The following is a 21,663-nucleotide window of genomic DNA, read 5'->3' as shown; positions in this document are numbered from 1 at the left end:
CCCTAAGCCCGTCGTGTCAACCAATCATATTCCTCCAACTGTTGTTCAGGTGTCTCGTTCTCTCATCAGTCTCTCTATATTTAAGTCGCATTTTTTCCTTTTAAATCACTGGCCCAATCCTAATACCAACACTTGCATCCTTGTGCCCCTCAATTGTGCGGTCCCGTCAAGGGTGCGAGTGTGTAAGGTGGCCCAATTCTCAGAAGTGTAGTTTCACCCTTCCCTTTTGCGCCCTTGTTCCTCACTTCGACTGAGACCGCATCCATGGCCCCTCAGCTGAAACAGATCACCCACTATTGATTGCAAATTTGACCAAAATAGCAGGAAATTGACGACATGCGGTGAGATTCCTGTCCTGACCGTAGGTTGTAATGTGGTGTATTGGGATTTGGCCATTCAGTCAGTCTGTGACCTTTGTCAAAAAACTTGTGTACTTTTATGTTCTCTTCCCTCTTGTGTGTGGTGGCGAATGGTGTTTTTATTTGTAAATATACTTTTTTTTTTTTTTTTTTTTTTTTTTTTTTTTTTACAATTGGTTGGATGGGTGTTTTCATAATGTTTCCATCCAGTACATTCTGCCAAATAATAGCAGAAAGACACACGTGCGCGCTGAAGCGGCATGCGGAAGTAGCGTTCAATTTCTAGGACGTCCATTGGCTACGGACAGCAAAAGCGCCGACCTTTCTTATGACGACACCATCATATTGACCAATGAGCTGCCGGAATTCTGTTCCATAACGCCGCACAGCCCGCTTGTTACAAAACGTAGAAAGCGGCAAGTCTAGGCGCTTCATTTACGAAACTCGACTTGACTTCCAACAGAGTCCGTACCTATTTAAATTGACCCCTTTTGTTTTTTAAGTTCCCCAAAACTCCAATGGAGACACGACGTTTCAAGCGCGAGGCCGCGGACAAGGTAAACGGGTGTTTGGCGGTTAGTTTATGGTTGCTTCTGCTTTGAGTGCGTCTGCTCTGCTTGTCGACAGTTTTGAGTAATATCGATGAAAGCAACAAAACAATTGGTCTCGTTTTTCTATTGTTAAATGCTAAAAGAAAAACGTTCACCTCCACTAGACAAGTTTCTTATTTACAAATCCAGAGTGTAAGCCAAATGTTCACTTGTTTAACGACAAGAACTAAATCTTTTTACATCGCTGACTCTAGGTGATAGAGAGACTATGAAAAGATCGCATATTTCAGGGAATTGACAACGATTATTTTGAAGGCAAATTTGTTAAATGATTATGAAGTTTTTGTTGGCCCTTTTGTGTCACTTAAAGTTTTGGAACTTACATTTGTATCTTTCCTTTACATTTCATGTTTACATTTTTTCCTGCATGTAATTTGTTAGCTGTACAGTCATTGATGTATTTTCTTTAACATTGTTGGGTGTTGAAATCAAAGCAAAAACAAAATAAAACCGGAGATAACGCTGGCACTGGGTCACTGTAAGATGGCAATTACAAGCCAATTAATGATAGAATTATCTGTTGTTCACCTGGCAGGAAGTTACACCAGTCCTGGTGAAAGTCGTACGGAGATCATCTCGAACCGCCCTGGCACCCAAGCGCTTTTGCTACTCTCCCCCTCTTCCTCCTGCTGTACCACGTCACAAGAATAAGGTGAGACCCCATTAGCATGACCTTGGGCGAACCCAAAAGGCAGAGTTCAGCACCTTGATAGGCTCCAGCTCATCCGCAACCACAACAATGAGAAATGCTATCGAAAAGGAATGGGTGAATGAATAGGTTAAAAAAATGCTTTATTAGACTCGAGATCAAGGCAGACACGATTAAGACGGTCAATATAAAAACAAGAATGTACAAATGCACTCACACCAACATAATTGTTTAAAAAATGTATACAAGAAGCATCACTCACATAGCTAGTTTGTGCAGCTATAGTGGAAAATAGGCCATCATCTTCTTTTCAATGTGACATTCTTCCATTTCTGTCCAACATCTTAAGAAGCACAACATAGAAAACATACAACGTAAAGAAAACGAGGACTCTTCAAAGGCTGAAAATAGTGACGCAGATGTCACAAATGTAAGTATTGATCATATGGACTCAAAGTGTATAATACATGTGCACAATGTCAACGTTAGTTGTCATACGTTTGTCATGACAGGGAGTAGGGCTCTCGGCTTATGAACTGGAACGTCTGGAGAATATCAGGCAGAATCAAGCCTTCCTCTCCTCGATCAATCTCTTCCAGGTAGATCAGCACATGACATAACGCTCAGCCATCTCCATTTTTACCGACACAATTCACTTCCTTGTTGACTTTTTCAGTTGTGCCACAAGTACAGACTTGAACAGATCATCCAATTCTGTATAATAAATCCTTGATCTTTTCCCTGAAGGCATTCAATGACTTAAAGCAATCGTCAGCAAAACGGCAGTCATCGCAGAGGGGGTTGGCAAGGTACGACTGCTTTCTCAGCCGGGTTATATCACGACTTTATGATTTGCCCCTTGATTCCATTTCAAACCAACAAAGTTTGAGGCAATTGTCGCGTCACTGTATCCACAATACTCTTCTTCTGTGGTGGCAGGCCACTAGCAGTCGTAAAAGAAGTCCTCCCATCTCGAAAGTCCCTGCGTCTCCAAAACAAACAAGCAGAGGTCTTCAGTCTTCCTCCAGAACCGAAAGAAATAGATTTTGTAAAGCAGGTAACGGCACAAAAATAATTTCTCTCGCTTTACCTTTGCGGTGTTGATCCCATGCTCTAACATCAATTGTTTTGAATACATTTCCAGGCCAAGAAGCCTGCAGGGCCGCTACCGATGGAGCCTGTCAACATGGCCGAAGGAAGCCAGCTACCACCTCAGTTTCTCCAACTCTGCTCGGAGGTAAAGACCCCAAATTTCTGGTAAATTCCGTGGGAAGTTGAGATGGGGAAAATGGGAAATACTTAAAATTGTGTTCAATGGGAAGACATTCCGACATGAATAGAACATTTACTTTTGTCATAAGCAGTCATCCATGTAAATTACATGGCTCTCCTTGCCCATATGCGATGGCATTAAAATAGCTTCATCCCACTTCCTTTACTAAACTACGTCCTTGTTTCCAGATGAATTTAAAATTAAATCCACAAAATTTGTTTTTATCTTTCCAGGTGTCTTTGAGAGAAACAAGATTGGAACTCAATTTGAAAGAGTATGCAAAACTATTGTTCAGATTTTTATTTTTTTTTCTTCTTTTTTAAATCTTGCGATTCAAAATTGGCCAAACCAATATTGAGAAGTAATCTCATTGTAGGTACCTCTCTTCGCTGAAGAAGATGAAGATAAGTGAAGAGCAGGTGGCCAAAGTTGTGAAGGACCGCATTTTCTCAGCCGCATTCCACCCTGCCTCCACTCGCCTGCTAATGGCCGCCGGGGACAAGTATGGCAGAGTGGGCCTCTGGAGTGTGGTGGGTTTTCTTTTCACGACTTTATTGTGTGACTAATGTCACCCTCTGTGTGTTTTTGACCAAAGTCTGCTCTTCTTTTCCTCTGTGGTTCTTCCGTCTCAGGATGGCAACTGGGGTGACGACGGTGTTCTGCTGTTTGAGCCCCACACTCGCCCGGTGGGCTGCTTGGCCTTCTCCAAGGCGCACCCCGCTCAGCTGCTGAGTCTCAGCTATGATGGATCTCTGCGTTGCATGGATGTGGAGAAGGGCGCCTTTGATGATGTGAGTCAAGTTTGAGTCCCTTTGAAGTTGAATTGCAAGACTGTTTAGGGAAAGACACCAGTGGCTGTGCCGAGTTGGCATGCCCATACTATGCTTTTGTGGGTTCTTCACAATACAATCAACTTTATTTATATGGCGCATTTCCCAACAGCTGGAGATGTAACAAACTAAGCTGCTTTTGGTTCCGCCCACATTCCCAAAACATACAATAAAGACCTCCTCAAGTCAAACAGCAGCAATACCATACGACCGAATAATTTGAGGACGATTCCAAAAATTCAGAAGTCGAGCAATCAAATATGTGCAGTTCATCAGAAGCTAATACTGTTAGCTGTTCATTTGTGCTTCGAACAAAGCTTCATGTAGCTCTGCTTACCTACGCCTCAACTAGCTGCTAACACTGGAGCGCAGATTATCTTTTGGATTTGACACACTGCTTGCGGACTCAGCTTGCTTGAAATTGGTTGTGGTTTTTGGCCCGGCCTAGCTGCAAAGTCATGGGTTTATCTGTAACTCCAGGGATTATCTGCCGACTCACAAACTGGAATAACCTCTAGCTCATCCTGTGATCCTGAAAAGAATAATGTATAATAGCTGGATTTATTGAACGTGTGTGTTTTCTAGGTATACAATATTGAAGACGGCCTGAAAACCTTTGACTTCTTGTCACATGACTGCTCAACACTAGTGGTCGGGGACTGGTACGGAAACATTGCGATTGTGGACCGGCGTACACCAGGGTAGTGTATCGTTTTGACTTGTAGTCTGCTCTCTGTGCTGTCCTACTCATTCATCAATCAACATTCTTGTGGCTGTGCAGAACCTCACCCACGTCCCTCCACTCGCTGGACCCCAAAGTTCTGCGCTGTGTCAGCGTTCACCCGCTGCAACAACAGTACTTTGCCGTGGCCGAGAGCAGGTGCGGATGGTCCATGTGTTGTGTATGTTGATCATTGGCTTTGATGGCGCTAATCAAGTTTTAGTGATCCTCAGGGAGGTGAGCATTTACGACGCGCGCTGTTTGAAGAAGACAAAAAGCCAACCGGTCTCCCAGCTCCAGGGTCACTCTTTAAGCATATCCAGCTGTTACTTCTCTCCATGCACAGGCAACCGAGTTGTCACTTCTTGTATGGACAACTATATTAGGTGCACACTCATCAGCACATTTGTCCGTCCTGCTATTCAGAAAGTGGACTTTTCTCACGTCAACTTTTTTTTTTTTCTTTGTAAACAGGATATATGACACATCTGCCATGATGACCGAAGCACCCTTGTTGACGTCCGTCTGGTAGATACTTCACAAGCATTACGCAACCATTTACATACCTCATTTTGGAAATGTTTTCTCCGCTATATTACTTTTCCTCTTGTCCGTTTGCAGCCATGACATGAGGACGGGCCGCTGGCTGTCCAAACTGTCGGCCGTGTGGGACCCCAAACGGGAGGACTGCCTTTTGGTAGGCAGCATGTCAAGGCCCCGAAGGGTGCAGGTGTACCACGAGAGCGGTCGCCTCCTGCACATGTTCAAAGACGACGACAACCTCACCACGGTGCTGTCCGTCACGGCCTTCCATCCCACCCGAAACGCCATCCTGGGGGGCAACGCGTCCGGGCGCCTGCACGTCTTCTCAGATTGAGACTCCCGCCTCTCCTGGTTGCCTTTGAGGTCTCAGCAATGACAATAGTGGCAATAGAGCAAGTAAAAAATAGTTTTACAAGTTACGTTCAAGAGACTATAGTAATATATTCTTTATTTTTCTTTTGTGTACCTTTTTTATAACAGTGCAAACAAATGTTTGTCATTTGTCTTGAGCTGCATACGTTTCAAGTTTTTTTGTTTTGAAATTGTTCAAATAAAATTTACAGGTAACTATTGCCTTGGGCATTTATTCCAAGTGACAGCCTCAAGGTGGCAGTGTTGGCACACACTCACTGGGCACAACATTGCATTTCAGGTATTTATGTCACAGTTGTTATTGTGCTTATTTCGAGTAGTGGCTCTCATTTTACATAATACATTTTTTTTTCATAATTTTTCATCCTGTTGATGAATCTTCATCTCGCAATCAGGCCTCACATATAAACAGTTGTTCTCTCTAGAAATTACTTTAGTTACACCAGATTAGTGAAATTATTTTTTTCCACATATAGCTCTTCCTCACTACTTGTTATTCATTTGAGCTTCCTTTTGCTTGGTTTAAAATTGATATAACTGTAGTTGGCACATGTTAAGAATATATATTTATTCATAAACAGAGTTTGAGCTTCCTTTTGCTTGGTTTAAAATTGATATAACTGTAGTTGGCACATGTTAAGAATATATATTTATTCATAAACAGAGTACACCAGTCTGGAGTGGAATCAATGTCTGATCAGGAGGCAATAAATGCAAAGGACATGTTTACAAACTGATGGATGTGCAGAACTATGATGGATTGCAAGTGCTGGAAAATAATACCATCAATCATACCTTCTGGTCTGCATGGTGATGTGAAGATTACTGAAATATCTGAATTCAGGGAAGAAGTGCTGGAGTTGATTTGCCACTATTGTCATGTGCCAGTTCAAAGCTTGCAGCCAAAGTAAGTCAATGATGTTGCAACAAGCACATACGAAATTCGGCCTTTTGAGATTAATTCAGTCACCACAAAAACCTCAAACGGAAGATTAGGGTTCATATTTATGACATAACACGCATTATGTATTGCTCTTTACAAAAATGTCAACCTAATACCTATTTGTTTCCCTTGTGTCACACCCTGTGCAAATGATGTTTTGCCAGTCCAAGTCAAAACAAGAAAGATTTATTCGCACTTCAATTAATTAGTTCATATGTCAGGGTACTGCAATAATTTACGACTCAACTTGCTTTGTTTCACCATTTGTTTCCTTTAGAGTTTTTCTCAATACATTATGGAATGGCTATGCAATCAGGGAGTTCATACAAGATGCTTGCTTGCCAAAATGAAGTGAAAACCGAAATCTTTGTTTACCTTTGTCGTCAAAACCAAATGCTTTGTAGGATTCTAGTAACTAGGGAGTTTATTCGCCGCCTGATGTTTGCATACATATAGGAGTCACAAATTTTGTTTCATCAATTGCTTCCCTTAGTGTCAGACACACTCTGTTACTGGATGGCTAGGGATTAGGGAGTTCATACACATCAACGCTGTACGCATGCTCACCAAAGTGAAATAAAAGTGTAAGCTTTATTTTCAAATGTTTGTTTTTCTTCATCTCCAACCTGTATTATGGGATTCTAGTGATTAGGGACTTCATACGATGCTTGTTCACTTGAAGGAGGGAATTTTGAAAGTGAGCCTTCATGGGCATGTTCTTCCACACCAAAAATATACAAGCACGCTTTGACCTTGCTCTGCGGGAACAGAAACATTGGAAGCATATATTGAATGTTTAGTATGAACATGGATGAGTGTAAGGCGTCTTCTTACATTTTCCACATTGCGCCATTGCTACCATTGCATACAAAAACACAATCGACAATGTTGTCACGCTTGCTTAATTTGAGGAGCGAAAGACAATAGTAACAAACTACAGTATTTTCATTTGTCCAGTCAAAGACACTGCAGGCTAAGGCCAAAGCAACACAAAACACGTTTCTTTGGTTGGTGTGGTGATGAAAGTAGCAGTACAGTATACAGGGCTTATCTGAGGCTCTAGTACAAGTCCATTCAAAGTCTTTGTAGCGCATTAAACATAAAAAAAATACCTTCATCTAACACACAAAGATACTCTTCTACTCACCTGTGCACATTGCAGTATCGGATTTGTTGGTGTACAGTATTGCACATTAAGAAGTCAAACAGTTGGCGAGCAAGACATAGCTTTAGCTCACACTGGCCTATGACACAAGATGTTTGGAATATTGTACTGTATCCGTGAGCAATATTTGGCTGCTTGGTTATTACCCCTCCCCGTCCGAAAAAAAACAAAAAACTACGACTTTTATTCATCTAAAACTTTCATCAAATGTCTTTGGATGGTAAAAAGAATTACCCAGAGAATACTAATATCCGTATCAGCCAAAATGACTTGAACTGTAGTGCTACATTTATTAATATCCCTCCACACCCCTCATCTCATTCATTATATGGAGGGTTTTTCGTGCCAACAATAACATTTGTTTAATTAATTTCAAATGAAACCTAATTAAGAAGTCAACTGTGATTGATGATGGTATATTATATACATATACCTGTACGTACATATACTGAATACATATATACTGTAAATGTACATATATACAGATTTATACATATACACACATTTATACATATTATATAAATATTTTTTCATACATATGTACATGGTATATACATAAAACAAATATTTCAGATTAAAGTTAAGTGTTTCCCCTTTCAATTTGGATGAATTCATGGCGGCGATTAATTGAGCTTCCTTATAGTTATTTATTTCGCAAAAAACCCTCCATACTGCTACACCAAAAGTTGTATGAAATAAATCATACCTTACTTACGATTAATCTTCACCTCACACTTTCTCTCAACGGTCAACATAATTTCCATCGTTTGCTTGAAAATAAGAACACAGAATTACATAGATTGGCTTCCGCATCATTGTCTCAAAGCAGTTACCTACGACGACATCCTGACGTGGACGACACTCATTGGCCACAACATTAGGTACACCTGCACAATCTGAGGAGCTCCAGTACAAGATCTGTGACCAAACTAGAAGATAATAATGCTCGGTCATGATTGACACTGTTGTGGATGGTCACCATATTCTAATTTAATTGATGAATATTTGCAGTGTCAAAAAATAATTTCAATGAATTTTGTGAAGTAAAATGAAAAGCGATCTCAAATATATCAAATGGAAAAGGTCCTTCATGGGACAGTGCCCGGCTCGTGACTTGGGGAAAACCGGGAAACAGGACGGCCATCTTCTTTCTAATTCTTCTCCTCCATGTTTACTTGCTGATGAGGAGCCCTCCCATCCATCTTAGCTTACAGGCGAACCAGCGCCGCAGCGGGCAGAAGTACTCAAGGTGGAACTGTTGGAATTCTGGCGTCGTGCGGATGTCTCTCAGGAAGGCGATGTCAAGGTCGGACTCTGTCAGCACTATGAGAAGCAAAAGGAGGGCGAAGAGCAGTCCAATGGTGACCAAGAAAAGGCGCAGAACGCTCAGGATAAACTTGTGCAGCTCCTCCACGTCGCTAGGGGGCGACGGTCGGCTTTTAAGAGCTTTCCTCCCGGCTCTTTTGTCCGGCGCCACCTGCGACGCGCCGCCCTCGTCCTCGTCGACGCTGCAGGGGGCGCCGTTGAGATGCAGGTCCATTCCGCGTTCGGCCACGGGCGTAGGCAAGACGCTGTCCGAGGGGCTGTAGGCCTCGTCGGAGATGACCGCCGACGCGCTCGCCTCACCCCCGTCCACCGTGCGGCCTTGGGAGGGCAGGAAGGAGTCACCGTGGGAGACGGAGCGCACCGGCGTGGAGTGGGCACTGTCGCGCAGGGACTCTAGACCTGACAAGGTGGGAAATAGGACGCAAAAGATGAATCATGATTTTTTTTGTTTTTAAATGAACAAATTTTATATTCTGAACATTTTAAATTTGAATTTAAATTATCACAAAAATCGTAAATAAGTTATTTAATAAACAGAATATTAAAAATATCTTAATATTAAATAATAACTAAGAACAAAATTAATCAAGTTATTTATACAAACAGCTTACTTTAAATAACAAAAGCAAAAGGATTGAAGGGACAATGATTATTTCAAAATAAATTATTTTAGAAACAGATTATTTTGAAAATCATTTTCTAACACAAAACTATTTAAATTATTTCAAGAAGAAAATTTTGAGTATTTTCTAACAGAAAAAAAAAACAATTAAAAAAACTGATTTTAAATGAATCAAAGTGATTAGCCACATAACATAATTGTATAAGACCTTTTTCATTATTTTTGGAAAACAAGAAAAAAAAAATTTTTAGAACCCACATTGGTATTTTTAATTGGACCTTTTTACGTTGGCTTACTTGTTTACACATATGGTTGAAGTTTTTGTTCCAATATTAAAAAATATCAGTGTGGTTTTTTTTCTTGCCTTCCAAGGATACTGAAAAATGACGTAGACAATTATGCTATTTGGGCGATGGTATGTCACATGTAAATAATGTTAAAGCAGATCATGTAAATAACAAAGTTAAACATTTCTTTAAAAAATCGATTTGAATTGCAAAAGGAATAAAACTATTTAAAACCACGTTTTAAATAAAAAAAAATCTGGAAACAGAATATCATAAAATGCATCAGATTAAGTTAAAACATGAAAACATTTATAAGATTATGTACTAAAAAATTATAAAAAACACAAAAGGCTTCTAAAACTCTATTAAATCTTTTTAGGATTATTATGAAGATTTTGATGCATGCATTGTTTGTACAGTATATGCAATGCCACACATAAATTCTACTATACAATACAATGACAAAATTGTAAGATGTCGAGGAAACTCTAGCACAAAAATATAAAATGGGATGATTGTTGCTTACGGCCCCTTCAGGGAGCTAATTTTCCCTCTTAACAGATTGTTCTTGTCTGCTCAGTACATTTGAATAATCGAATCGAGAAATGATAAAAGGCAATTGGAAGGAAAACATTTGCCTGTGCAGCGGTGGGACTAATGAGTCTTGCATCACAATGCAAGTGTTGAGACAATGGATTAGATTTTGATAGTCTTTTAAAAAAAGCAATCAATGACTTAAATGGTGCGTGACGCACCAAAGACGCGCAATGCAATTCAGCGGCCAACATCCCCAAATTAAGTCCATAATATAAAACAATGAAAATTTAGAGACCACGAGATAATCTCCAAGAGGCTCAGAAAAAAAGCAGTCTTGGGGTTACCTGGTCGGCCATTTGGGGGCACGGCTAGGCGGAGAGGAGCCTTGGACTTCTGTCCTGGTGCAGGACCTTCCGTGAGGGCGGGAAAGAGCGGAAGGGCCCCCAGAGCCTTCCCCAGCAGTCGGGGTCCCAGAGACAAGACGCGCACCTTCACATCGCGATAGCAGTGGTTGACCATGCGCAAGTGAACATTCACCTTGGTCTCGATGCGGATCAGACACTTAACCATGGTTCAAGGTGAGCGATATGACTTTGAGGGTTCCGGCTGACTCCGTCTCACGTTCTCAAACGTCCTGGGATCGCGGCAAAGTATCTAAGCGACCATCTACTCCCGTTCTCACTACCAGGTTGAGAGCAACAATCGGACTGACAGACTTACGGAAAAAAAGTCAAGGCCCAGCAATGTGGCCCACTCCCAACCCAAACCACTCCCCCACCTCTGACGCCCTTCTCCTGTTGGCTATGACTCACTCAGATCGGCCCTCTCACAGCAGGAGCTATATTTGGACAGTTATTATTAACAGTGAGAATTCCAGCGCTGAGCGACATGACAAAACACCAGACGGCCATCAGATTCAGTTCAAGGTCAGAGCCTAGTCGGGACAAAACAGATGGTCCAGTTTGATTTAAGAGGACATACTGTGGAAAACAAATGGCGTGGGTGCAAATAGTTGTGAACTCCAGCGCCTGCCCAACCGTCAAGTGTGAAATTTAGGAACTATATCAGTATTTTGTTATTTGCCTATTTCTGAAAAAAAAAAGAAGTCAATTTTAAGTACCGTATTTGAACCAGGGTGTGGCAAGTGTGTTTTGACTGCAATCCTTTTATCACGACCTCACTTGCACATTTATGCATGCATGAGTGTGCGTGTTTGCCCGCATGTTTTTTTTTACCCTCCATGATGGAGATGTGCACCGCTCTCCGTCGTGTCCTGGGTACGCTCGTCAAACGAGGGCCGTGCGTGATGGACGGACAACTCCTGCTTGGCACCATGCCCGCCCTGGACACACATAACGTGTAAACACTAGTGATGGAAAAATGAAGCTTCAAATTTGCTTCATGAACCAGCTGTTGTATTTTTGAGTCCTCTAGATGGCACTGTTGCTTTAAATAAAGGGTTTGAAAAATGCCAATTTAGTGTGCTTTCAGGCCAATGTTGAACAGAGAGTGCCATCTACTGGAGTCCAAAAATACTACAACTGGTTCATGAAGCAGATTAGAAGCTTCATTTACCCGTCACTACAGACTACTCACAAAAAGTTGAAAATATTTGATTGATTTCACCCAAAAACAGAAGATCCCGAACTTTTTATGAGTACAGCATGTGACAGACAATTTCGCAATAATTGGTATTCCATAAGAATTCTGACCTGTGTATCTCAGGAGGGTCCCTTTTAATTTTGGCACTTTGCTCCATCACCTCCTTTGCAACTTTTCCGCTGAAAAAACACGGGCGTCACATGATTGACGTAGTCGCACTCGAAGCCTGTGTGTATTTCATCAGTTACGATACATACGGAGAAAAGCGGTTACCTATATCTAAAGCGACTACCCTTGAAAAAGAGATTGCTACTGGACACTGTCCGCACTTGACTGGACTTCTCCAACCTGATAGAGAAAACAAAGAATATGTCTTATTATGTCATGAAGACATGAAGCATATAACGTAGCATTTGGAACTTTCTAGTTTCTAACTTGTAGAAGGCTTGATTCTCCACGCCGCACTTCCACAGGTGCTTACAGGCCTCAGGTGTAGGTGCAAAGTACGTCAGTATGATCTTCTGCTCCTAAAACACACACGCACAATTCTTTAAATATTCCAGTTTTTTTTTCATTTTAGTCACACGACATCTGCGACACATGTACAGTACCTCGGTCTGATTTGCATATATATGGAATGTCTTGGCTTCAAACTTCAGCTTGGTCACCTCATCCCTGACAAGAGTGTGACACGAAAACATTCAAAGCTGTCAATTTGTATTCGCGATTCATCCCCATCCTCTGTTGTGCAGCCGTGGCGCTCACCACGTGAGGATGTGAATCCTCCTGTTGCCTTGCAGCACAGTGAACCCAAATGGAGTGAAGGCCAGGAACGCTGGATTCCCAGACACGTCCTGACACCAAAAACAAAAACAACCACAGACAATTGATCATGAATCATAATAAGTCAGCACTCGAACATTAGATCAATTTGAAGTTGGGTTTTAATAAAGTTACACATTGAGTACAAGGAACGATCGTCCTGTTGCATTTTAGTTCCAAGTACCTTGCATGGATGTGGGTCCACGCCATACGTCTCCAACATCTGAGCTTTCTGAAGGAAGTTAAGCTCTGATGTTTCAGGGCTTTGGCCTCTGCAAAAAAAAAAAAAAAAGTAATAAACAGCCTCTGTCGCATTCGACAAACATGGTGCTCATTTAAAGGAATTACACAAGAGGACTAAAAGCCAAACTAGACGAAGCTGCCAGTGAAAATAAAGTAGATCATTTTTGTCATTTTTCCTTATTCCATAATTTGATTATTTTTCAGCGCGATGCATCCAGACTGCAAATGCGTGTCACATATACGAAGCCACCACGGCTTGATTTAATAATATTCATTATGTCAGAGAGCGAGTTCGAGTGATGGGTAAATGAAGCTTCAAATCTGCGTCATGAACCAATACTTTTATTTTTGGCCTCCAGTAGATGGCACTCTCGGTTCAACATTGGGCTGAAAGCGCACTGAATTGCAATTTTTTTTAAACCCTTTATTTGAAGCAACAGTGCCATCTAGAGGGCTCAAAAATACAACAACTGGTTCATGAAGCAAATTTGAAGCTTCATTTTCCCATCACGAGCGAGTGCCCATCCAAATTCCATTTGTAATTTCAAATATCATGATTAAAGCAAATGGTGATGTAGACAATGTGAAAATGTTGGAGAAAAATACTAAATACAATTTCCTGAATCTATATAATCCGCTTAAAGTAAATACTTTTCAAATTTGGAAATGTTCTTTTGCAAAATTTACACATTTCTATTTGTGTCTCCTTTTGCACAACACAGCGGTACGAGCGTTCCGGTTCAGTGAGAATGTTGTGTCTGTAACCTGATGCATCATCCATAAAGGTTGACAAGCAAAGGCGCGGCGTGATGACAAGGTTAAAGTTAACATAAGGAGCAGGGGCTGCTGCTTTAACCTTCTCCGTATATCACGCCGCATCTCTGGAAGCGTGGCAGTCGGGACGCACGCTGCGCATTGGCTGCCAAAATATTAGGGAGTCAACTTACATCAACTCTGTCTTGTGGATGTCGGCAATCCGCCTCTCCAACTTCTCTGAGTGCTTGGGGAAGAACTGAAACTTGGAGCTGTAGCCTTCGGGGTGTTTTCCGGGGTCGTAGTCACCAATTTCCGCTGGTAAATGAAGACAAGTGAGAAAAAACGTGGATGAATGGATGATAAAAACTCAATAGCCATTTGATTAGGTATACTGTGTGCACCTAAATAAGTATTTTTTGGATATTTTTTTGTTAAAGTGTTGTTTTTCCACCATCTTTTGGCTTTTTAGTATCAAGGAACTATGTTGAAGTAAGAAGAGGAGCTTCCTCTAGTCAGGCCTTCGCCTCCTACATCCAAGTTGAGGAAAAATACCAAAACTAAAAAGAATAACTCAAAAACTATGGAACAGTCGAAATTTCGAGTTCAGTCAACATTTTCTGAAAAAAATCCCAAGCCATCAAATTTTGAGAAACTTTGCCAAATATGGTACGGTTGTTCATTTTTTCCCATGTAGAAAGACACCAGCGGTAGCAAAGAGGTGATAAAAGAAACAGAACATCGTATTTATCGCAAGGTGTCTGGCTGCTCAGTTAGCAATACAATAAATTCCGTCCACAAATAAATGTAATCAATTACAGTACAGTTGACAGTAAGTACACTTTTCAAGCCGCACCTTTCCCACTTCGGCCCTCCCGAAAAAAAAAAAAAATGCTAATATTTGCAAGCAACGCCCTGTCAGCCATCATCAAATGAGTGGCTTTATTTCATTTTAACTTTATTAACATGCTAAAAGTTTCAAATTGGTTGCACAATCTAGAACAATAATAATTCTCGAAAGTAATTGAGCGGAGACAGTGGGTATGTCTGCTGCAGACAGTTCCGCTAACAGTTTGTAATGCTCACCACTGCCTCCAACTGGAGTGGAGAGGAACAGCATCCACTGATGTGATATTTATATATATTACATATTATTTCAGTTAGCATAGTTTTCACAATAAATCTTCCTTGATTTTTTTTTTGCTGTTAACAAACAGTTTGTAAAGCTCAATACTGCCCCCTAAAGGACTAAAATATCAGCTACAGCATCTGACTTTTGTCTTATTTTACATTCCACTAGGTAACTCTTGTTTCTACCTGCTTGACTCCCAATTTGAAGATCAAAGCCAATTAGTGTTACCTTGTAAGATATATGCAGCCAAGAGAGCGGCGTCCGAGGTCTTGCACAGCAGGCGGCCATGGTAGAGGTCCCTCTTCACCTGTAGGAAGACCAGATATCTGCAGCGTGCAAGAAGACAGGTTGGAGCTGTTATTTTGCATGGATTCACTGTCTCCTTTTTACTGACTGACTGCACTGGAGTCTCGTGTAATCACGCACTGAGGAATATCCCAAATTGTAATACAATATCCCTCATGCACACTTTGATGAGAACATTGCCTCTAATATTTACACAAAACTTGTACGATGATTAACTTCTGCATGTTGCATGACAATTACCCTTTACCCTCGTTTCATTCAGCAGTTTTTAACCTTCTTTTTTTTTTTTTTTTTTTTTTTTTACACTTGTATGACAGTTAGGAGTTTAAAGTTGCTTTGAACAATAAATAAGGGATTGATACAATTTGACGCTGCACATTATTTCCATTATCATCTATGGGAATATATGTTAAATGCAAACAAATTCAGTTTGACCACTGAGCTCGGCCTTGGCCATTTCACATTTGAACTCTTGATTCGCAGTTAATTTGCATTCCTGTTTAAGTGTAAATCCAAAACCAGAATGAATTTTGCGTTAAATCTGCAAAATATGATGCAGTTTCACATGGCTGTCCAATGGGAGACAGCTCATTAAACCATTCCTCTCCAAGCAGAGTGGTCATAAAAAGCACGTATATGAAAGCCTTTTGACTTGACGGAGCGCTACTTTCCTTTAATTATTTTTGCAGGCTTTTATTGGTGTCTGTGAAGCCTTCAAGTGGGCGAGCTGCTCTCCCTTGTTGGCTCCATCAAAGCAGAACCAATCTGTGAGTATTGTGGGAGATTTATTTGGGAGCAGACTGTGGTGATGGGCGACGAGGGGATTTGATTTAGAGAGGGACGGTGTGAGCTCAGAGGCTGTGTGCATCATCTGTTAAATTGTCAGGTAGGCCTCACACATCCCACTTAGGTTCAAACTGAAGCAAAAAATGGGAGTTGGTCCTTCCCTTTTGGAGTTTCAGCAGGTAATTTTTCCAGAATTCTACTCAATGAGCAGCTGAAGGATGAACTCAATAGTTGTGTTTTGCTTCTCCTCTGGCTTATTTGGTGTCATTTCTTTTAAACAGGGGTGAAAAACGTATGGCCCGCTAGCCACATATGGCCTGCTTCATTCTTTAATTCAGATCACCGGGGACTTGCAAATACAGAATCAATAATAATAATAATAATGTAATATTTTCTTTATTAATTTTGCTGTTTTTCCCCCAAATTACACAATGAAAATGTATATATTATTTTTATTCACTTATTTCAGAAAATTGTTGTCTCGCTGATTTATTGTAATTCATAAAGTAAATGAAAAAAAATCATCAAATAAACTATTTTGCACATTTAAAATCTTTACTTGTTGTATTTAATATTTTTTTTATTAATTATAAAAATACAACTTTTTGTTTTCCTCATCTCTGAACAATGTGGGCCCATCTGTCCATTTTCAAAATAAAATGCGTCAGTTAAGCACAAATGTTCACCTCGTCGTGCTGTAAAACACCACTAGGTGACAGTATTGCTGTGGAACTGTTTCCTCTCAATTGTCACTACTACTACAACTACTACTTTTACTTTATTTTGGTTTCATTACAAACTATAGTTACCTTCACTGTATCCGTATCCCATTCAGATTCTTTACTGTTGTGCTTATGTTACTTAAATAAATGAAGTTTTTAGGGTGGCGGCCAAATATACGGTGTCCACATATCCATTTTGTGTTGCGCTTGTCCTCATTAATGTTATGGGTGAGTTTGAGGCTTCCCAATCAAAATGCACAAAGACCAACAACCGTTCGCATTCTGCATAGTACTGAATCATTTTTAAAAATAAAGAAAACAAAGAAGGACGACTATAGATCAACTTACTACAAGGAATAACTTTATTAACATTGTTTTTTTAGACTCTCTCCGGCTTTGTGTTCATCCCTCTTAAATATTTTTCATCATCTTTTGAGGGTTAGTTCACTGCACTTCGTATTCCCTGCTCTGTTCTCTATGCCCAAAAAATTAATTAAATACAATACATCGTAGGGATAATATTCCCAGCGCAGTCTCAGACAATGACAGTGTCACTGCCACCTACTGGACAGGATGAGCAATTACACTTGATTCTATAAAAAAAATAAAAATAAAAAATGCCTGGCATCGGGCCGCATTCCATGAGGAGCCCTATTTATAACACTATTTGAGAAGGATTGAGTTCCCTAACATGCATGTTTGCCTCAGTGCTGTCATCATTTATATAAAAAGTCTTGTGCGCTGGGATCATTTAATAAATTTAATTAGAAGTCTGAAAGGTACTGGCCTTTTTATAATCATGCAGGGTACAGTTAGCTGAATCCAAATGTGCTCGAGACAATGAAGCCGCCCAGCGTGAGGTGCAATCATAGTTTAATAGAAAAAAAAGGAACATCTTTGAGGTACTGTACCTGCTGCGGCAAGAAAACACATCACAATAATGAGCCGTTACTCACCCACACACCGTATTATTAAGAGATTTTAAAAAGCTCCACTGCAAGATGGAGCCAGCGAGGCATGAACAAGTCATATCGAAGTGGTTCAAATGTGCATTCGAGTGAGAAAAAAGCGAGTTGGCATGCGAAGAAGACGCCTCATCTCGTCATGTCCTACCTGGTGATTTCTTCCCGGAGGGCAGCAGGGTCAGGCGGGTAGAACTTGACACGCAAGCACATAGTGAAAGGAGGTTGAGCTGGGAAGCGACATAGAACGTACACGTGACTTTTGATAAAAAACATTGATTTAGTCAATTTTGCAACCATTAATACTAGTATTTATATTAGGACCACACTTGAAAGTCAAGTCATTATGAGTCGTAGTATTGTGACACTAGGAGGATAACGCACTAATATTATAAGACAAAATGGTCAATGTAGGATTTATTTATTTTATTTTATTTTTTTAATTTATTTTATTTTATTTTATTTATTATTTTATCATTTTCAGCCTGTATTTTTGTAGGTAAGGCAATTGTATTCTCATTTGCAACGCTGACCTGTGTGTAAGAAAATTGTAAAAGTGCAGTACAAGAAAAAGGTTTGACCCCAAAGATGGGAAAATGTGCAATTGCACAATCAACAAATATTTTTACCCCAAAAATGTAATATTGTGTAGAAAAAAAAATAATTCTGAAAAAAGATACTGATGTTTGCAAAGTGTCAATTACAGCAAAATTTAAATTTTGGAACAAAAACTGTACAATTGCAATAAATAAATAGAAATATTGAATACTGTGAGTAACAGAAAAAGTGATTCAGCGATAAAAGGAGGGCAACAATTTGCCCATAAGTAATAATATAATGGCAAAAATAATTTGACGTTGGACGACTGGGACTAAAAAAAATTTTTTGCCAAGTATAAAATGTGATTTTCTTTCTGAAATAGTGGTCACAACTGCAATTCGACAAAAAGACTAATAAAAATTAATTAAATTAATTGTGAAAATAAGAGTTTTCTTTAAATGCGACACAGGCAACGTGAGGCATTTTATACACTAATGCTGGAGTTGTATAATTAAATATTCAGTATTGTCCAAATGATAATTTGTAAAAACCAATACTAGTAATATAAACCCAATGAACCAAGATCATCTTTAATTCTCAACATAATTCAAAAGACTGCTTTATTCTCATAATATTGTTTCTTTATGTATTTTCTTTGAAAAAAAAACAATTTATAGTGAGACTTTTAGAGCACTATTACTATTTATTTGCTCTTTTCTGTGGCCTCAATGTGCTCCCTCATAATTTCCAAATGAATGAAAGTCACACATCAGTTGTCAAATACTCACATTTCATTTGTTTGGCAATGGACTTTGAAAACTCCAACCAGTGCTGCAAGGTAGAAAGCAAAGTCAAATGGGAGACTATTAGGCTGCTCTCCTTTCAGTCAGCAATCTGATTGCTCAGCAAGTAAACAAGCTGACATAGAATCAATAAGAAGAATAGCACACTGAGTCACTCGGGTACACCCCACACCTCACTGAAAGGAGTCCCGGTGCCAGAGAAGTCCGTGAAAGAGTGACAGATAATAGAAAACACTTTTTTTAAATTTCCGCTTTCAAATTTAAAAGCTAGTAAGTTTTTATTCCAGGTTTTCTAAGTTAAAAATCAAGAATTAAATTAAAAAAAATACACCTTTTGTTGTAAAAAGTCTTTCAAAGTGGTGTTCGATGTCAAAACCAAATGACAAGTATCATGCATTGGGGAATCAAAATGAATAATGGGTTAGTGAGAGTGTGATGAGGACTGTTGAAATAGCAATTCCAATTCAATGAATTTGGTCCATGCAAGGATTAAACTCCTGAAAACATTGAAAAGTCGGACATTTGCATTAAAAAGTTAAAAAAGGTCAAATAATGTTCACATGTAAAGGTTGGATCTCATTTTAAGGCCATACTAGAATTGCATCCCGAATCACAATATTCTAAACTTTTTGTGACTCGTATAATTTGCAGCTTCATTGTCACGGCTCTTCTAATTACCGATTTTTTCATTCAATGCAAGAACCTTGTTGATTTTTCTAGGGCAAATGCAAAAAAAAAAAAAAAAAATTAAATCTTTTTTATTTACTCTCTGCTTGTCCGGGTCCACATATCTGATGCCGAAGTAGTCTTTCTCCAGCAGGTTAAGGTGGTGGCAGATGAGGTCAAACAGGTACTGCCCCTTTGCATCCCGCTACAAGACACAGACACACGTCATCACTTCCACACACTCACTGTATATTAAAGAGAACGTTAGATCAAATTTGACTTTTTAATTGCTTGTATACAAAAAGTTGCCCACCCACCAAGTATGACATTAAACAATCTTTTGACAAATTTTGATGTAGCAATTTTGCAAATTTACATAATAACTGCCCCAAAACCGGGCTTCTCCATCTATGTCGTGATCAGCTAAGATGGCTGAAGATCCAAATCCCCTTTCAAGTGACGACTGGACTACACTGCCTGAAATACAAGTATACAGAGGCATTATTCTGCTCTGTCCCCGACTGAGACGATGCCCCTGCTATTATGGCAATTCCAAAAGGTAAGCAGAGCTGCAATAGATTTTGTTGAATGCACAGATTAGCTTTTAGTTGTTGATGAGATGATGCGTGAGGTGTACTGTGTTTCGTTATGCATCCATGTGCCACATACACACAGTGGAGTGTTTGTAGTAAATGAAGCTTCAAATGTGCTTCATGAAGCAGTTGTAGTATTTTTGGACTCCTCTAGATGGCACTCTCTGTTCAACATTGAGCTGAAATCACACTGAATTGCCTTTTATTTTTTTTAAAGCAACAGTGCCATCTAGAGGACTCAAAAATACAACAGCTGGTTCATGAAGCAAATTTGAAGCTTCATTTTCCCATCACTAAGTGTATGAACTGCTGGCTCAGCGAGTCAGAATGCTTTTATTGTCTTTCCACAATTTGGGCTCCACTTCCACACGTCAAAGTTTAATATATCAGCAGCATCATAATGTATATATAATTGTCAGGTAATACATTTTGATTTGATTCTGTCCAGTATTTTTTTTTAAGGGCGAAAACGGCCACCAGACACTGTTTAAATATTTCACCACCCTCCAGGGAGGATTATGAGGGCGATCAAATATTCATATTGAAGCAGCAGCCATCTGTGACGCCTCGGCTGCACCAAAAGGAAGACGAAATAAAATCAAGGTGCGGATAAATGAGAAGGAGGTGCCAGGAAGGGGGAAAGGGATGCTCTAGAAACACATTCGTTGGCGCATTTTTGTGTCGCAAAGAACAAAATGAATAATTTATTTATTACTTGCACTGCGCCGGAGAAATACACTGTTCAGATTATAAATGAATGTACTGTCGATGCCCCGAAGTAATGCTTCTATATTAATTTTAGGAAAGGAAAAATCTTTTTAAAGTAGAAGGTAGTTGGCCATTTCTCTGTAAATATTTATAGAAGTGTTTCAAAGTAATGTAATGTATTAAAACTAAAAAAAGTGATATACAGTCAAACCTTGCCACGGTATTTACTGTAAATCAAAAAGATTATTCATGTTTCTGCAAATCATCCTTCCTTTCACGACGTTTTTTCCCCCTTTTCTTTTCTCAAGGTACGGTTTGTCGAGCAGAGCCATACCGCAAACTACATCGAAGGATGAAGTCGACTCCGTCAGCGTATCGCTTTGTCATTGTCACAGCATCCTTTTTCACCGGGACAGACCTGCTGACTCGCCCGGCAGCAAAAATAGACGCGTACATGTACGTATACACACACACACACACACACACACACACTCGCACACTGAGTTGTTATCTTACTTGCTCTCAACAAAACTCCTGATCTGCAGCATTTCCACTGCATTAATCTCCTTCCCCATCTGCTGTTTACACTTGGCACTAACACATTCCTCCTCAGTTTATCATCACTACTACCGCATGTTTCCTCCTGACGGTTACAGTTATACCGCGTGTATGTGAGAGTGTGTATCACAAATTTTGTTCCCTGTGGCTGTAAATAAAACAAACGTTAGCCTCTTACTGAAATCATCAATGACCTGCAAAAAAAGTCAAAAGTAATTAAAAATCCATT

At 39.8% G+C, this 21,663-nt stretch overlaps 3 protein-coding genes across 3 annotated transcripts in view; 2 read left to right on the top strand and 1 right to left on the bottom strand.

The window, feature by feature from the left end:
• The first annotated feature begins 702 nt into the window (after positions 1-702).
• wdr76 (WD repeat domain 76) lies at positions 703-5,558 on the top strand. Its single transcript, XM_088296468.1, has 15 exons — positions 703-916; positions 1,506-1,622; positions 1,969-2,049; positions 2,132-2,218; positions 2,367-2,428; positions 2,559-2,676; positions 2,764-2,856; positions 3,126-3,166; positions 3,269-3,422; positions 3,525-3,683; positions 4,308-4,423; positions 4,504-4,602; positions 4,677-4,829; positions 4,918-4,971; positions 5,065-5,558. Exons 1-15 carry the CDS (start codon positions 878-880, stop codon positions 5,318-5,320), a joined length of 1,629 nt encoding a protein of 542 aa, XP_088152594.1. The 5' UTR covers positions 703-877; the 3' UTR covers positions 5,321-5,558.
• A 913-nt stretch (positions 5,559-6,471) lies between these two features.
• LOC148337436 (FERM domain-containing protein 5-like) overlaps positions 6,472-21,663 on the bottom strand; it is a 30,903-nt gene continuing 15,711 nt past the window's right edge. The window contains exons 2-14 of the mRNA XM_088296055.1: positions 19,676-19,780; positions 18,895-18,937; positions 17,718-17,796; positions 15,019-15,116; positions 13,853-13,976; positions 12,847-12,934; positions 12,606-12,694; positions 12,452-12,515; positions 12,276-12,367; positions 12,114-12,188; positions 11,951-12,019; positions 11,474-11,580; positions 6,472-9,191 (exon numbers count right to left, since the gene is read on the bottom strand). Of these exons, the coding sequence (XP_088152181.1) occupies positions 8,638-9,191; positions 11,474-11,580; positions 11,951-12,019; positions 12,114-12,188; positions 12,276-12,367; positions 12,452-12,515; positions 12,606-12,694; positions 12,847-12,934; positions 13,853-13,976; positions 15,019-15,116; positions 17,718-17,796; positions 18,895-18,937; positions 19,676-19,780 (1,587 nt within the window). The 3' untranslated portion in view covers positions 6,472-8,637. The remainder of the gene's footprint in view (positions 9,192-11,473; positions 11,581-11,950; positions 12,020-12,113; positions 12,189-12,275; positions 12,368-12,451; positions 12,516-12,605; positions 12,695-12,846; positions 12,935-13,852; positions 13,977-15,018; positions 15,117-17,717; positions 17,797-18,894; positions 18,938-19,675; positions 19,781-21,663) is intronic.
• LOC148337435 (uncharacterized) overlaps positions 11,141-21,663 on the top strand; it is a 29,346-nt gene continuing 18,823 nt past the window's right edge. The window contains exons 1-6 of the mRNA XM_088296054.1: positions 11,141-11,164; positions 14,959-15,137; positions 15,786-15,863; positions 19,999-20,134; positions 20,679-20,771; positions 21,185-21,332. Of these exons, the coding sequence (XP_088152180.1) occupies positions 20,004-20,134; positions 20,679-20,771; positions 21,185-21,332 (372 nt within the window). The 5' untranslated portion in view covers positions 11,141-11,164; positions 14,959-15,137; positions 15,786-15,863; positions 19,999-20,003. The remainder of the gene's footprint in view (positions 11,165-14,958; positions 15,138-15,785; positions 15,864-19,998; positions 20,135-20,678; positions 20,772-21,184; positions 21,333-21,663) is intronic.

This window comes from Idiotropiscis lumnitzeri, chromosome 5 (assembly GCF_059441095.1).
Source record: "Idiotropiscis lumnitzeri isolate Australia: NSW breed Sydney's pygmy pipehorse chromosome 5, RoL_Ilum_1.0, whole genome shotgun sequence".
Taxonomy (NCBI): Eukaryota; Metazoa; Chordata; class Actinopteri; order Syngnathiformes; family Syngnathidae; genus Idiotropiscis; species Idiotropiscis lumnitzeri.
The sequence above is the reverse complement of the archived record's forward strand: the minus strand, read 5'-3'. Positions and strand labels throughout refer to the sequence as shown.